Below are 16,837 nucleotides of genomic sequence, written 5' to 3' on the forward strand. Positions count from 1 at the left end.
AGCACGCCGGTGCGTAACCCGTTGTAGCAAGAACGTGTAACTAGCGTGGGTACAGTGTGCTCTTTCTTCCAGATTACGCAAAAGCTTAATAATTGCCATTTTTTGATATATGGAATTATTTCGCGGGCCCCTTCGATTTCTATATATCCGGGTTCTCCTGTAGCGCCAAAACGACATGTTGGTGACGTACCAACATACTCTGCAAAGCGCTTTCCACAAAACGCTAGCCTTTGTTACTCTTTCGAAATTACAACGGCTACAGATACGCCTCATGTCAGCGGAGGTGCCGATTGTTTTCCATGTGTAGCGTAGCCATGATGACGACGAAAATATTTTAATTGGGGCTGGAATTGGCAGTCGGTCCCCATATTCCGGGAGTCCACTGCATCATGCATCCGCTCCAGCTCTTTTGGTCAGCGCCTGCTGAGCTTTCGGGTCTGAGCTGGACACTATATCCTCCCACCGCTCAATCGTCGGTTCTTTTATCCCGCCGCGGTGGCTCAGTGGTTATGGTGCTCGACTGCTGACCCGAAAGACGGGGGTTCGATCCCGGCCGCGGCGGTTGAATTTCTTTGGAGGAGAAATTCTAGAGGCCCGTGTACTGTGCGATGTCAGTGCACGTTAAAGAACCCCAGGTGGTCGAAATTTCCGGAGCCCTCCACTACGGTGTCCCTCATAGCCTGAGTCGCTTTGGGACGTTAAACCCCATAAACTAAACCAAACCTTTCTATTTCTGCACGCCTTTCTCTTCGCTCTTTGTTCCTCCCTCATCAATAGAACTGTGGAGAACATGTCCTCTTTGATGACGTCACACCTAGGCAGACGGCAAGCCCACCTGTCGGTCTTCTTCTTCTCGTCCTCGAGCTCCCGGTACGTCTGCTGCAGCTTGTCGGTGAGTATCTCGAGGTTCTTGGTGAGCTTGTACTCGGCCTCGAACTGCTCCGAGAGCAGCACGAGGTCCCGCGTGGCGTCGTGCAGCGGGATGTCGCTGAGGTAGAGGCCCCTCCGGTTCAGGTCGTCCAGGTTGAGCACGCTCGGCGAGCACAGGAACAGCATGAGCTCGGTCTCCGGCACGTACAGCATCTGGCCCTTGAGGCGCATGCGCGTGGCACGCTCCGCCGACCCGCCTCCCGCTGCGGAGCGGGTGCGGAGCACGTACACCGTGTTGATGTGCGCCAGGATGTTGTCGAACGTGAGCTCCATGTGCGGCCGCACCAGCTCCATGAAGTCCGAGATGCGGCTGTTCTCCTGCGGTGGAAGGAACGTGAATTATGCAGCACCAAGACGCCGCTAATGATGGACCTGCGTAAACATGGGTGTCTCAGTTTACACAAGAACCATTCGACTCTCTCTGAAGAACACTGCCTGAAATTGTTCAAGGATGCAAAAGCGGCAGCAAGAAAAGTAAAACCGGCTTAAAAATGGGCCGCATAAAAAGAGAGTTTCCCGAATACCCCCTTACGAAAAAAGTTTTAGACAGTGTATAGAGTGTCTATAGACTCCTGTCTATAAAGTCTATAGACTGTCTATAGACAAAAGTCTATAGGCAATGCAAATGACATAGATAGTCTATAGACAATCTATAGATATATGGCCATACACTTTTAGTAGACTTTTCTCTATAGACAGTCTATAGACTATTAATAGATGAAAAGTAATATCTATAGGAAGTCAATAGAGTCAATAAGAAGTCTATAGACTGTCTACAGACCAATTTTATGAGAGCCAACTCCTACGTTAAACAAGCAAGCAGCACATGTAATCGGCCCAACATTGCAAATGCATGGTTTCACTCTGGTCCTTTGTAGAACTGGCCTTTGTCAATTAGCAGTGCTGCTGGGGTATGCACATCTGAAAACTTTGGTGCACACGTCTCTTTCCATCTGTGCCCTAGATGCAATGGCCGCCGGAGTGAATAAGTATACCTGTGCCAGCGTGGGCAGCACACGGGTGACCGATGTGCCGGCCTGCACGACGTTCAGGTTCCGGTCGAACATGACGTGGAAGGGGAAGGCGCGGCAGAAGGTGGCCGGGCTGATCTTCTTCTCCTGCAGCGACTCGGCGTCCAGGAAGTCCTCCAGCTCGGGCTCCGGCGTGCGCACCCGCTGGCCCGTCTCGCGGATGGCGAACTGCACGTGGTCCAGGCCGTCCTCCTTGCCCAGCAGCTGCTCCACGTGCACCTCGGTGTGGTGCAGCTTGCTGGCCACCGCCTGCGTGGTGTATCATACGGCATCGACTGCTGCATGGTCGACTGACTGATAGGCATGGCTGTTCGATTGACTTAGTTGTTGCGTGGTTAGTTTGGTGACTTAGTGACGGTTACCGGTACTTACTTATACTTACCGGGACTTACGCGCACTCACCTACGGGGCAGAAACGTGGAGGCTAACGAAAAGGGTTCAGCTTAAGTTGAGGGCGACGTAGCGAGCTATGGAACGAAAAAGCTGAAGCGTTATAGCTGAAGCGTTACGAGACCAGAAGCGGGCGTAGTGGGTGAGAGAACAAGAGCGAATTAATGACATCCTAGTCGAAATCAAGAGGAAGAAATGGGCTTGGGCAGGACATGTAATGCGAAGACAAGAGAAGGCAAGCGTAGCAGGGGGCGCCGGAAAGTTAGGTGGTTGCATGAGATTAAGACGTTTGCGGGGATACGGTGGGTGCAGCTGGCATAAGACAGGGTTAATTGGAGAGACATGCGAGAGGCCTTTGCCCTGCAGATAGGCGTAGTCAGGCTGATAATGATGACGGTTTGAATTGGTTGATTTATTGGGTGTTTTGTTTGACTTAATTATTGATTGACTGGTTCGTTATTAAGAGTCAAGTGGCTGTTTGATTGGTTGACGAATCGACTTCCTGAGTGACTACTTGATTAGTTTTGAACTTTCAATGGCTGGCCGATTTTTTGTTGGTCGGTTCGTTGATCCGTTGAATTGATAACTTTTTTGATTGATTCCTTCAATGTTTTGTTCGTTGGTTGATTGAGTGACATGCCGATTTATCTATCGCTTACTCTACCGGTCGCCCTACTCGGCAGTCGAATGTTCACGCTGCAGGTTTGTTCTCAAAGCGGGTGACTAACCGCAACAAAACTGAAGCGCGAGTAACGAAAATAACATTTTTTTTTCGCTACATAGCAGAGTATTCCGTTAGACGTGGATTCTGCGTTAAAGAAGAGGTGATTATTCGTGTACGGTATGTCCAACAGCTCCATGCTTCGTCTTGAACTACGCAGAAACATCATGAACATGAGCTATTATTGCCACTACCCATTATTGACGACTTAGGATGCCTAACGTGTCGCGCTCTTGAGCTCAGCTTTATTACAGGTTGGGGTGAACGTACTTTGAAAAAGTACTACAACGGATAAGAATGAGAAAAAGAAATGGACTCAGTATTATTTAAATTTGCACGAGTTTTGTATTCATTGCGCGTCAACAGCGCGTCAGACAGTATACGGAGACTGCATGTCTGTGTCTCCGTTCCGCCCGGTCCTTGACACGCTGTTGACGTAGAATGAACACAGTTGATGAACTTCACTGGTCACTGATAAGTGAACATCATCAACCATGATTTCTGACAAGATGATGTGCCGTCCAACCCTCGACTAAAATGAACACAGTATTATTGTCTTGTTTTTGTTCGCTGTGTTTTCGGCGCTGTTGCTTCACTATATGGCCTACCAACTTGCCTATGAGAAAGTGTTGTTCTGGTGGACCTGCAATCGCGCAATGCGCTCAGTAATCAAATCGCGCGAGTTTATATTGCAGTAAGGGGCGGAACGTCTGCACGGAAAGGGGATGTTTCGCGCAGTAATGAATGTTGGTTCGTAACTTACGCGTATACGTATACGCTCATACGTATACGTATACGTATGAGCGTATACGTATACGCTCATACCGGACACTGATTAGCTCTAAACTTGCCCTGCATAAACGGTGTTCGAACACGAATTTTCATGACTCGCTTACTGCAAAAAATAAATCGCCGGTAGCTGATCATCCAGTCCCTGGCTATATACAAAGAGCAGCCCACCAGTAAGAGTTACAGAGCAGGCCGCAGTCACCGGTAGCTTGTCGAAAAATAACAAACATATCAAACGGATGGACCCTCAGAAAAGAATTTCGGATGTCCACAAATCATTTTTTTTTCGTTTTCAAAGGGAACGTCATACAACCCCCATAGAACGAGCAGTAGGTTCTCCACTGCTTTTCGAGCCTGTCACACCTGTCGACGGGAAATCTTGCGCTAGTCAAAAGTAGCGCGTTGCCTAGCCGATCAAAATCCGCGAAAGTAATAAAAAAAATTAGGAGTCACTTTGGCGACTAAAGTGGTGCAAGGCGAAAGCCTTAGTACAGCATTCTGTCACGAATGTGGTTGTGAATGATGATTCAAGTGCTGCCAGCGAATGACGAGTCCATTGGCTGTCTGCGTGTGTTACTGATGTGTGGTTAACATGTTAAGCTTCGGCTGTAAGAGTGGAACGCGACAGCGTCTTGCAACGCTGCCAGGGAGTCCACAGAACGCCATCGCCAATTCGGCTGTACGCCTTGCTGGACGGTAAATTTATTTTTTGAGGAAAGGAAATGTATCTCTCGCATATCTGGGTGGACACCTGCACCTCGCCGTAAGGGAAAGGGGGAAGATGGGAGTGAACGAAGACGCCGTATTAGCTAGACGCGCCTTTGTTCATTCCAAACCATTCAGCTGGCATTACGGAGTGGCTAGCGTGCTCGTATCGCAATCCGGAGACCCTGGTTCGATTCCCCAACTCGACCAATTTCGTTCTCGGTTTTATTGATTTATGCGGTCTAACTAGAAAGGTTAATTAGGCTATTTCATATTTATATTATTGTATTTCTATCCATCGTGTTCTGTCATTCACCTGTCAATTGTTGGAACTGTCTAGGATGTTCGACACAACGTATATGAAACGAGCAACGTCGAACTGAGTGGGGAAGTGCGTGGTGGTGGAGCGAACGCGGCTTCGTACTTATGTTTTTTTTCAGCAGCGTCTCCTTCCGCGGACGCTGTTGTCGCTGCGGCGCGCGTCTTTCTTTTCCTCTTTCTTCTGACCTCTTCATTCTCCTCTATCTTAATTAGGCTAATTGATTAATTAAGCAATTAACTAAACTCAGTCTAACTTAGTTGGAGCATCACTATACGATCCCTTTGATTGGTTGCATGGTTACTAGCCAAAGTACAATTGGCCCCATTTGAAATTCGCGCACTGTGACGTCACGAGCATTTCGACCAATTGAAAAGCGTGACATTTTCTGTCGACAACTCCTGCTTACAACGATGAGGCATTAAAGGCTTCCGCCTTAAAAGAAAAGAAAAGGACATCTCCGACGCGAATGACGACCGCGAATACCTGTACTTGTGCAGCGCCGCGCTTACCACGAGGAAAGCTCGCCGAATGGAGAGATTATTCGTGTATGTACGCAACCCCTCTACATTCGCCCGCGGGAAGGTGAACGAACCGCTGAACGGAATACTTTCGCGCGAACCACGTATACGCGGCGACGAGATTGAATGGCGACTCTGGCAGCTCAGACAGGTTGAATCATCGAGCGGAATGCTCTCTCTGTTCCCGACGTGGTTCAGCAACCGTTCGCGACCGACCAGTGGAGAGGATGCGCTGAGAACTCGACGATGAGAAAAAGAGAGAGTGAGAGAGAGAGAGAAAAAAAAAGCCTTCATTTTAGCAACCCTTCCAGATCCACGCTTATCAGGGTGAGGGGGTCAAGGGGTTAGAGGCATATTCGTGCGTTCATTCAGGGTTATACGTATGCCCTTCTCTCTCTCTCCCCCCATTCTTCTTTCCCTCAATCTGGTGTTACAAGCGAGAGGTATGCTCCTCCTGCTGACCCTACTCTCCGCACCCTTTTTCTGCCCTGATGTAGACGAAGCCTGCGAACATTAGATGAGCGCGAGCTATAAAGAAAGCAAGAAGTAGCATGGGTCTGCGTTGACACGCACTGACGTTTCATTCGGGGAACTTTGCCGCCTTCAGGAAATTTGAGCGGTTAAATGTGGCGAAAAGAGAATTTGCACGACGTTTTAAGGAGTTTTAAGAACCTAAGTTTTGAATCACTTATTCCAAATTGACGGAGTTTTCATGCTACTCCAGAGAAAAAAAAGGGCTTGAAGGGAGGAATTTTGGGTTACCTCACGCAAAATCACTATGAACACTCAGTCTGCTATATATGAACGCTGCTATATAAAACGGAGGGTCATAGAAAGCGAATGTACAGCCGGCAAAATCTTTAGCTGGCGTGCGCGGCGGCCGCTTTTTATGCACTCCTGCGCTTTGCGACGAAGCAGACTTTCGAAAAGCTCAATATTTAAGCACGGGTTTCGATTTCATATTTTCGAAAGTTTGCTCCGTCATAAGCTGCAGGAGCACGGAAAACGCGGCCGTCACGCACGCCAGCGAAAGATTTGGCCGGCTGTACTTAGTTGTTTCTGCATCTGATATAGGCTCGACGTTTGTTGTAGGCCGCAATCTCCTAGTCTACATTATGTAGCTGTTTAATCGAAGTTGACCGCCGCCGGAATGGACTGCCGGAATGGGCGGCCTCCAGCCAGCGTCCGAAAATTCCTCGTCTGTCCTTTTGCTGACAGATGCTGAGGGGAAAGTAAGAAGGCATTTGTTACATAAAAAATGATACACTCTCTATGGGTCTCCGAACTAGTACGAGGTCTTCGTTTTGTTCTTTCAAATCACTCGGACTACGTGCATAAAATGCACAAAGGGCTAATTGTTGGTAACTGGCGACATGCCGATTGCTCAAATTTTAGCGGCGCTAATAAAATTTTTCAATGAGCTTTCGAATCTAAGAACGTTAACTAACATCATGGCTTTGATTGTTTTCTTTATTTACTTCATAATTTTGGCATTAAAGGGTTGAAACATCAAATGGGAATTATTTTTTCACAGGTAAGCAGTCTTAACAAATGACAAATTGTGCTTATCAACCATACATATGGAGTAGTCAAGGCAGAATGCGGGGCTATAGTTGGTGGTTCATGACTGATTAAAAAGACTAGCACAATAGAATGGGACAATAGCGCTCGTCCTGTCTGTTTCTATCCCTTTGTCCCAGTCTACTGCGCTAGTCTTTTTAATCAATCACGTACAGAGCAATCATTGCTTAAATGTAGATAGCATGTTGCCGTTCATATCGGACCTATACTCGTATATTGGATACGAAGCAACTCATCCTTCGACCGGTGCAATTAATTCCTATGGTCTGCAAAAGCGTAAAGGGGAGTTTTCTAAGGAAAGCCAATCACTTCCCGACCGCCGTTTCACAAGCGACTTAAACGCCGGTACACGGCTCATTTTCTGAATACTACAGCTGTTCTAGCTTGATAGTGGAAGCCTGCAGAATTGCCACCCTTCAAACTCTTCTGAGCACTTCCATCGACAGGCGCGGCCACAGGCACTTTTTATCGGGACATAAGCCTGACCGTTCCATATGGACATCCAACCTATTGTTGGCCGAGGAGCCCACATCCAAAAATTCTCAACTCGCAAATGCCATAAGGCACTGCGAAAAAGTAAGCCAGTTTAGGGTCACTGAGCTAGATATTGTTATGAGCGACAACGTATTTTCGCACATTGTTCAGGGAACAACCGGTACATAAGGGGAACTTGGCCGCGAATTCAGCGGCCCATTTATCGTCTCGTCCTGAGCAGCTCTCATTTGTCGCGTATTGGCCATCATTTTATCTGTAACGAGCAGGTGAAGCGGGTAGTCGGGCACACTGAAAAATTTTCCTACTGTGCTGGTGATGGTGCCAGTCGCTAGTGAAGCATCAGGGTTAAATTATTAGCATACCTAGAAAAACAGCTAAGTTGGGGGGGGGGGGGGGGGGGGCAACCCTAACTGCTTGAGGGATCTTGCTTGAATTTCTCTGCTTTTATACACGCGAAAATGAGGGTACATTTGCGTCTGATTTCAAATTTGTATTTCGATAAGGCAGCTTTTTAAGTTCCATAACATAAATGTCGAGTCTGAATGGCGAGAAGCCCGGCAAACTCCCGCACCTGGGGAGAACACGAATATGGTCTTCGTTAGAATGTACATATACACGCGTCATAATACGACATGTTGCTGGGTTTCTATGCAAAGAAGCATAGCACCAATGTTAGAGAAACACAGACAAAGCAAAGGTAGAACGGAAAGCATATATCTTGTTTTTTTTTTCTTCCTTATTCGTACCTGCGCGAATCTATCTCAAAAACTCGCAGTACCAGGTTTATGGTAGTCCAAAAACACTCATACGCTCACCAACATCGACCAAGAATCTTGTCATCTGCGTACGTATGTACATAATTTGGAAATCAAATAAATATCCACGAGTGGGAGTCGAACCCGCAGCGGCGCGAACGGATCAGCTTCGCAGGCCGCTGCGCGAGAGCTCTAGGATATCGCCGCAGCCAGTCACGCCTCGTGTTAAACTACAACACACTCTCCCACTGTGCATTGCCCATTGTTGTCTTCCATCTGCGGAGAAAAGAGATCAGATCAGCTTAACCTCGACAACAGCTTATCCTGAGTGTAATACCGTCGCCAGAAGTGTCAACGACCTAGCAAAGCAAAATCATGAGCCAACCAGGCTATAAGCACATGCTTTTGTACACCTACTCGGTTTAACTATGTTAAAACTCTACCAACTTTTATCGCACTCACTTCGCTCTTATTTCGGTGAAATTCGTTTTAAAAATCCACGAGGACACCGCGTCTTTGATGAGAGCGAGCTAGCGAAGCTTTCAATGAATCTGGATGCGCGACACACAGGCGCCGAAGAAGCTACGTTCGCCTGTACTACCAGCGTGCCACAGTAGCGCAGACAACGCTCCTCCTGTCGCTCCTGCTTCTAACTCGACGACCTTCGAAAAGAAAATTGGGCGGACGATGCAATTTCAGCCGACTTCCGCGAGGAGCACAGCGTCCACAACCGTCCCTTAACGCGTCCCAGAGGCGCGCACTGTGAAAGCGAAGTCGCTGCCGCAGGGTCACGGCTCGGTTCTCTTCCCGCCCTTGCAGCGTTCAGCAGCGCGCCAAACCGGTTCGCTGTAAGCAGCCACCGCCGCCGAGAGAAATGATGTTTGCAAACCTCGAATAGAAACGAGCGCACTTTTCGTTCGAGGGCGCATCGTCTGCCCAGGAAAGGCCGGGGTATCGGCTCTCATTTCGTGCTCGGGGAAAGAAAATGAAGACGAAGTGGACTATGTGGTGGTTGCCCCCAGGCGCCGTCGCTGCAGTGAACAAGCAGAGAAGCCACACCGCTTCACTTTTGTGCATCCTTGTTCAAAAACTGTAGGGGACACTTCAGGATATGATGCGATATAGTTAATGGGTTAATGCCCATATATTCGGAATTAGTTCTTCCCGACTTTGCATTCATAGATCCCTGGGAGTCCTCATACCACTCCTTCCGCGACGGTGAGCAGGCAAAGCGATGCGCCTCTGCCCTGCGATATGGGCGGTGCTGCCACCGATGAGGCTTGTAGGACCCATGCCGATTTTTCTCGCACCGCGGTGACGACGCTGACGACGACGGCGGCGGATTTGCTATATGATCTCTTGCTCAGCAGCGACGTGCCGTAACCCCGCAGTGGCAGCTGTAGGTGTCTGATGTAGATTTGGAGCACAAAGGAAGACAATGCATCGTGCAGTGGCTAGACGCCTTCGGCGATGTACCCTATAGGGCAGTCGTGGGTAGGTATGAGTCTCTTATGACTAATCGGGAAAGTTTAGACAGAAAGTCGAAATGCTGCATGAGCCGTTTACGAGGAGAACTAAGGTGGCATTTAACGTTGAACTTTATATTTACAGAAAACTGAAGCGAACGCAACAGAGACCATGACACGAGCAGTTTTGCACACTATGGAAATAAATGCGACCCCTCCTTGCAAAACTACCTTGCCATGTCACCATGGCTAGAAGGAGCCGAATATATTGACGATTTTCACAAAATCGACGCCAAGCTGCGGCGGCGGCGCCGCAAACAAGAAGGATCGGCGCTGTATAGGTGTGTTTGTGTGTGTGTTCACCGCCACATTTAGACGCTGTCGGAATATTGATTAAAAAAATATTTGCATGCCCCCCCCCCCCCCCCCTTTCCCCTCTTCCTTCGATATCGGGCATGAAGGCAGGGTTTGCTAAACCTGGCTAAACCTTGTCGCATCACTCACTCTTGAAGCTTATATGTCCATCATTGTTGGGGCAAAAATTTTGAATATTAAAAAATTGTAAGTTACTGCTAAGGAAATATTGAATGTATTAGTCCACTCTTTCGACGCGTAGCAAAACCTTCCTTTTAACGTTTTTCCATCGCTCGCATCGAGCAGTTAAGACAACCGCAGAAAACCGATGGGGAACGCTTTTGACGATAGCAAAAACGTTAATATAAAAAAAAAAAGAATGCAAGCCTGTGGACGGGAGATCTGCGGATATATTGATTGTTATAGCGAAACCTTACAATACATGAAAAAAATTGCGTTCATATACACTCTTTCCCGCTGAAAAATGCTTTTGTCAAGAATTATGATTATGTATATGATTATGCTTATGGCTATGATTGTTAGCGCGCCGCCCCACGAATCGACAGCATCTCGGCGCCGAACCCTCTTTCCAGCACAGACCGATCGCGGCATCATGCTGTGCAACGTCGGGGTGGGTTTTACTTCGAAAAAGTAAAAAACAAACAAACTACAGTGCGCCTTATCGGAACTCTTCGCCAACTATGAGAAAAATATTTGATAATTTGAGAACGAATTCGATCAGTTTCGAGTAATTTCGAATGTTCGCTATTTGATTCGTTCAGCGAATCGAATAAGAGGATATTCGGTTATGTCGCCCTAAAGATTATGCCGCCTGATACCTCAAGGTGCCATCTACACCATTGTTTTTCATCCTCATCCCTCAGCCCTCCACCGCCCCAGTGGACGGTTTATATTTTCTTTTCCTTGCCTGGCCGCCTTTTCGTGAATTTGCGCACCACTGGATAAACAGAAAGAAACATTTAAATGTTTATTTAGTTTCCGGCGGTGATTGGCTTGACTAGCGAAGTTTAATACAGCGCCTTGCGGATGATGGGCTGCTTTTAGCGGTTAACGGTTCTTTTATGTTGTGTCTGCAGTTATAGCCCACCCCGTGTGAAAAGGAAGCCCACAAGGACTACGAAACGTCCTAATCTTTCGTTGACTTGACCAGTGTCAGCAGTTTTGCTTCCATCCGGCGTCACCTCCACTTATGGGACGGTGCACAGTGCCGAAGCGCAATGAGCATGCGCACCTTGACGATGCCGATGACGATGGGCTCCAGTCCCTCCCTCTCGGAGTAGTAGTGCAGGAGCAGGGCGCCGTCTCCGGGCCGCTCGGTGCAGCGGAAGGAGGGCGCCCGCATGCCCGGGTAGATGGTGGCCAGGTGGTCGTGCAGGGCGTCCAGGTTCTGCAGGAAGTCGCGGGGCGTGGCTCCCAGCACCTGCAGGATCTTGTCGTAGCCGGACTCCTGGCAGAAGTCGAAGAACATGCGCCCGAACATCTCCAGGATCTCCTCGGCCGGAGTGCCTGCAGTGTAACACGCATCCACGGCGACGTATTCCTTCTCACTAACAAAAGACGTCACTGTAGAGAGATGGTGCAGGCCATTTCTTTTTGTATGCGCCACTTATCCTCTCTAGCGACAGGCAGTAACCATGGACAAGACAGACGAGACGATCATGTTGTCTCACGTAGGGGAGGACTGGCACTCAACTCGTTATGGCTCACAGCCTGCGAGAATTCTTGATGTTCCCGTCGTGCATGACCTAAATGGTACAGCACTAATAGCACTTCAAGTGGGCGTTTTGGGTGGGCTCCCATACCTGGGGCGTAACATGGAGATAGCCAAATCAAGCATCCAAGACCCTGTCGGAACAGTGTAGACCTTGTTCCCACACCGGGAAAAAATTCTATCCGACGGTACTAATAGGCAGTGGCGTGAGCAAATAATATCTTAGCATTACACAACTTTGCGGTGCCACGAAAACCAGAATTAAACAACTCCGCCAGAAGCGCAGACGAAGAGTTAATTTAACGGAAACAGAGCTATTGAGACAGCAGATGAAGGAAGGAGAGTGGGACAGAGACTGACCGAGGACCTTCTCAGCCGCCAGGACCAGGCTGTAGGTGATCTCGTCGTCGTACACAAGCCGGACCAGGAATTGACCCTCCATCTCGATCTCTGCTTCCCGCCTGCAAAGGAACGTATCGCATTGCTTGGGCGAACAAATACTGCAAGGCTCGCCGCTGCAGTGTTTACGAACTCTGTTGCTGGAACAATGAGAACGAAGCCTCGCCTGCCCGGTGAGAAATCGGAAGTCACCCTGCGCTCTGACGAGGATTCCATTCCTTATGTTCTTAGCATACGAGAGAGAGTTTGTAGGCGCAAGGGGGATTTGATAATAATGATTGATAGTCATGTTACAAGGACAGGTTGGGTATAGCTTCATGGCTATAGCAGGGTGCAACTAAAAAAAAAAAACAGTTGGTAACAGTGGGCCTTGATCCCCGGTGTCCTGCATTAGTCCGCTGACCAACCCAAACCAGCTTTTTGATACTTGTCTGGAACGAAGAAACCAGAGACATCAAAATTCTTGAGCTTATAGTTTCTTCTAAGGGTCAGCTTCGTGTTTAGGTAAGAAGAAAATTTTAACAGCGCACTACCTTTTGTCACAAAGAAATTCAGTGTGGTGATCACTGCAGACCTAAGTTGTATTCAACTGCATAATATCCTTGGCCCCCACGAGGTGAGGTTAAAGAAATATTTTCCCAAGTATTTCACCCCAAAGAAGCCGAACATCAGGGAAGAAGAAAGATTGTACCAAATGGGGAACTGGTGAGACGTCAAAGGAAACAGGGACAAGATGAACGGCGTATAGCGATACAAATGAGTCACTTACAGGTGTTTTCTTGGGGCGCGCAATCGTATGCAAGTCAGGTTGCCGTTTGTTTTCCGTGTGGAATTGCGAACAAGCCACGAAAAAGCGAGAATAAAAGATGGCGGCGCGTATGTGAAGTATTTAGGTTCCAGCAATAAAACAAAATGGTGACGCAAGTGCACACTTGCCTGTCAAAAAAGAACCTCGCATACTATTACATACTTGTAGGGATCAAACAGGGCTTAAAGGGGCCCAGAAACACAATCTTAGTTAACTGTTTTGCCTGTTGATTGCATACAGTGAGTTATAATGGTGCTATTAGCGTCGGTAATACCGCGTACATTCCGTTTTTTAATATTTTAATGTCCTCCCAAAAACAACTTCATGGCTCTGATGGTGTCGCCACACAATGGCGGGTTTTTAGCAGCGGATATGACATCACCTGGCGCGAGCTTGATGACCGGACAAACAGTAAATATACTGCAAATTGTGTGAATAAATAGAGACACATTTTGTCACCTGTCTAAATTTATATTAGATCAACAAAAACAATTTGTTTGTCTTAGATAAAAGCCCTGCAAAGCAAGTAAAATAAAAATACACCACCAGGGGCGCTCTGGCATGGAAACAACGCTGCCAGTCTCAGCAAGAACGAGTTACAGAGAGCAGGCAACCATGGAGTACAAACTTTTGCGACGTGCTCTGGCTATGGTGTACTATGGCTGTTTTGATTGGTTGCGCCAGGTGCCGTCATTGGGAGAGCAAAATAGGAGTGGGAAGCCCCGCCAAAATCGAGTTGAGGGCAGCGTTTTGTTTGCTTGTATTTCGAAAATTCTGCACTGAATAACTCCCGTTCCTGTGCATCGATTCCTGTAATTCTTTTTAAGTCAGCATCTTTGTGACATAAAGAATCCACCTGAAGCATAGCCGGTATTCCCCCAGGCAGTGTTTCGCAGCCCCTTTAAGGCAAGTTTAGAAAATTCGGTGGCCTTGAGCGTCACATGATGCGTGAGGTACGTTCTTTAAAGGCACCCGTTTCTTAACAGCACCTGTTACGTCCCAAACAACTGCAATGAGGACCACCCATGGGCAAACGATACAGTTTGCCGTTTTCTTTCTGCATTTTCGCCAAAGATTTCCAGCACATCGCTTCTTCACTTTCATCGCCTCAAGCACTGCATGCTTTTCGTATAGTCCAGTGCGTGCGCACGGCTTTCGGCGCAATTTCTGCCTCGGCGAAAGCACAGCTGAATAAGAAGAGCAGTTAAACCACATTCTAAGCCTGCGGTGATAAACGGAGTATAACAGCGAGGGCCGCACAGTCCGCTCGAGGGCTTATCTCAACCTCGAGATCAACAAACGCAAAAGGTAAGGGACCGCTGAAAGCAGCAAGGAGCCAAATAGGAACTCCAATGCGCAAAAACAAAACAATAAAGTAAACAATGTCAACGAAAAGCACGTACGCAATGCGCGGGCTCTCTTTTACGTCCTACACAGAATACCCTTTTCCTCCTCTCCGCCCGCTACACACGCACGCAACACCTCTCTCCCTCTACCTGTGCAGGGGCAACAACAGTCCGCGCAAGAAGAGAGAAGGCAGAGCCGCCACGCTCTTAGATAATTCGCACATTGGCTTCATCCGCGAGGGGTGCGTTCCGTAAACTGTCGCGGCGTCGAGCAACGACCGCGCCCCGCTCCTCGTTGTAACGTATTTCTCGCTTTATCGTTTCTTTGTCGGTGCGCGAGCAAGAATAACACACACGGAGCACGAATTCGCCATGGAAGCCTCCCCTCCTTTCCCCCTCCCTGCCGTTCCATACACGAGCTCATACTTTCCTCTTCCATACAGTATATGTGCTCCGCCAGCGCGGGACTAACGGCGGACGCCCTCTCCTCGCGGTTAATGTCTCCGCGCCAGGCCTCTCGCTCTAACACACGCAAGGCGCGGGCCGCTCCGTAATTACACTGCGTCGCGAGAACGGGCGCTCCAGTTTAGGCGCACGCGCGCTGCGTGCGTACGTACCCGTCCTGTGACTCATTAATCGCGACAGAAGCGAGGAGACCGCGCGTCGCTAGTATCATTCACTTTTGCTGCCGCTCGTTTCTTTCCTCATATTCTAGCTGGTTCGTTCGTTCGTTCGTTCGCTCGTTCGTTCGTTCGCTCGTTCGCTCGTTCGTTCGTTCGTTCGTTCGTTCGTTCGTTCGTTCGTTCGCTCGTTCGTTCGTTCGTTCGTTCGTTCGTTCGTTCGTTCGTTCGTTCGTTCGTTCGTTCGTTCGTTCGTTCGTTCGTTCGTTCGTTCGCTCGTTCGTTTGTTCGCTCGTTCGTTTGTTCGTTCGTTCGTTCGTTCGTTCGTTCGTTCGTTCGTTCGTTCGTTCGTTCGTTCGTTCGTTCGTTCGCTCGCTCGCTCGCTCGCTCGTTCGTTCGTTAACTGTACAGTGGTTACACCGTTACACTTCGCGCTGAAAAAGCAACGGTGCACGACGCCTTGTTCGCGAAACTGTATGAGTCTTTGTTACGGTCACGTCTGGTTACCGGCTTTTGCTGGGGGTTTGTTCGCAAGTTCGCATTGTACGCAGTGTACGTGTGTTTATGAAGTAGGCCCCGGCGAAATATAGCTCACTGGCTTGGGAAAGAGGTCAGCATTTACACTTCGGAACGAGTCTTCATATGAACGCACACTACTCCACGACCGCTGATGCAGATGCCATAGCGCCTAGTTTATTATTCTGTTCGCGCACGTTAACAAACTGTGTGTAGGCTTCCCCGTGGGCAAATTTAGTTCGTGGCAAGGCTTGTTGTCTAGAGACAGGGAATCTGTACCCGTAGATGCTGTATCTCTCTTAGTAGTCAGACAGTTTCGCCAAATTCGCGCGTTATTTTACTTTATTTACTTATATCGAGAATTCTTTCAGACAAAAACGGTCTAGGATATATCAGGGCTAAAGGCAGATGCTCTCTGCCTGACGAGGGCCCTGTCACCCATACAGTGCCTGAGACATGCACAAAAGATTACAACATTATACAAGTGCTACGCAATAATAAAGGAGAAAGACAAATTTGTTCGTGCAAATCTTGCACAAGCGCTGGACTTCGAGACCAGCACTTGACACTGTCAACCCCCTTTATCTTGTGTCTGCGTCTTTTCGTTCGCTGGTAGGCAGTGCAGGATCTGAGTATGCATCAATTAACTACGCAACAGCTAGCGTTACTGCAAGTACAGCGCTATCATCCACGCACTTTTCTTCCTATTACAAGGGCCAGAGCACGTACTTCATGCGGTTCTCTTAGTCATGCTGGCAACGGCTACCTCTCAGGTACTTCAGTTAGCAGCGAAAACATGTAAGAGGAAGCACGGAGGAGCTACCCGTGACAAGGTTCGGCAAAGAGGAGCGACTTCTGATCGCCCATTGTGCTTATGACAATAGGAGATATGAGCGTGTTCGTTTGTCGTTACCGAGTCTTAAGGGGACAATGTTGTGCGGACTCGAAGCAATATCAGCACGTGTTCGTGAACTTGAACGGCAAGCAAAAGGGCGTGAACGGCGCCGTCTACGCAAGGCCACGGAGAACGTGACAGCGAGAAAAGAAATACACGCATTGCATCACGCTCTCGGTGCGTCCATTGTTCAGCGCAATGTATCTACACGGTAGTGCGCTTTACGCGCGCAACTTCGGCCCGCGTATGACTTTTATATGGGTCAGCGCATAAGGCAACAATGAGATGGCTGTTCTCAAAGAGCAGTTTCACCAAGCGAAATGCAACTGATTGAAGAGTCCACGCGTTCCGGTTTGTGTTTTATTTAATGGGTGCTAAAGGGGCTCCCGGGATCAATGTTTTAAACTTGGGGGCAGGATACAAAGAACACTCGACAAACACATTCACTATCGGGAGCCTTTCAA

At 48.4% G+C, this 16,837-nt stretch overlaps 1 protein-coding gene across 2 annotated transcripts in view; it reads right to left on the minus strand.

The window, feature by feature from the left end:
• The window catches only part of Gycbeta100B (guanylate cyclase soluble subunit beta-1-like), a 90,784-nt gene that overhangs the window by 4,909 nt on the left and 69,038 nt on the right, over positions 1 to 16,837 (minus strand). For both annotated transcript variants that reach the window (XM_089563304.1, XM_089563307.1), the window contains exons 3-6: positions 12,150 to 12,250; positions 11,310 to 11,584; positions 1,926 to 2,210; positions 836 to 1,248 (exon numbers count right to left, since the gene is read on the minus strand). In XM_089563304.1, coding sequence (XP_089419430.1) covers positions 836 to 1,248; positions 1,926 to 2,210; positions 11,310 to 11,584; positions 12,150 to 12,250 — 1,074 coding nt within the window. The remainder of the gene's footprint in view (positions 1 to 835; positions 1,249 to 1,925; positions 2,211 to 11,309; positions 11,585 to 12,149; positions 12,251 to 16,837) is intronic.

This window comes from Amblyomma mixtum, chromosome 1 (assembly GCF_055824585.1).
Source record: "Amblyomma mixtum isolate Tamu chromosome 1, ASM5582458v1, whole genome shotgun sequence".
NCBI classification, from domain to species: Eukaryota; Metazoa; Arthropoda; class Arachnida; order Ixodida; family Ixodidae; genus Amblyomma; species Amblyomma mixtum.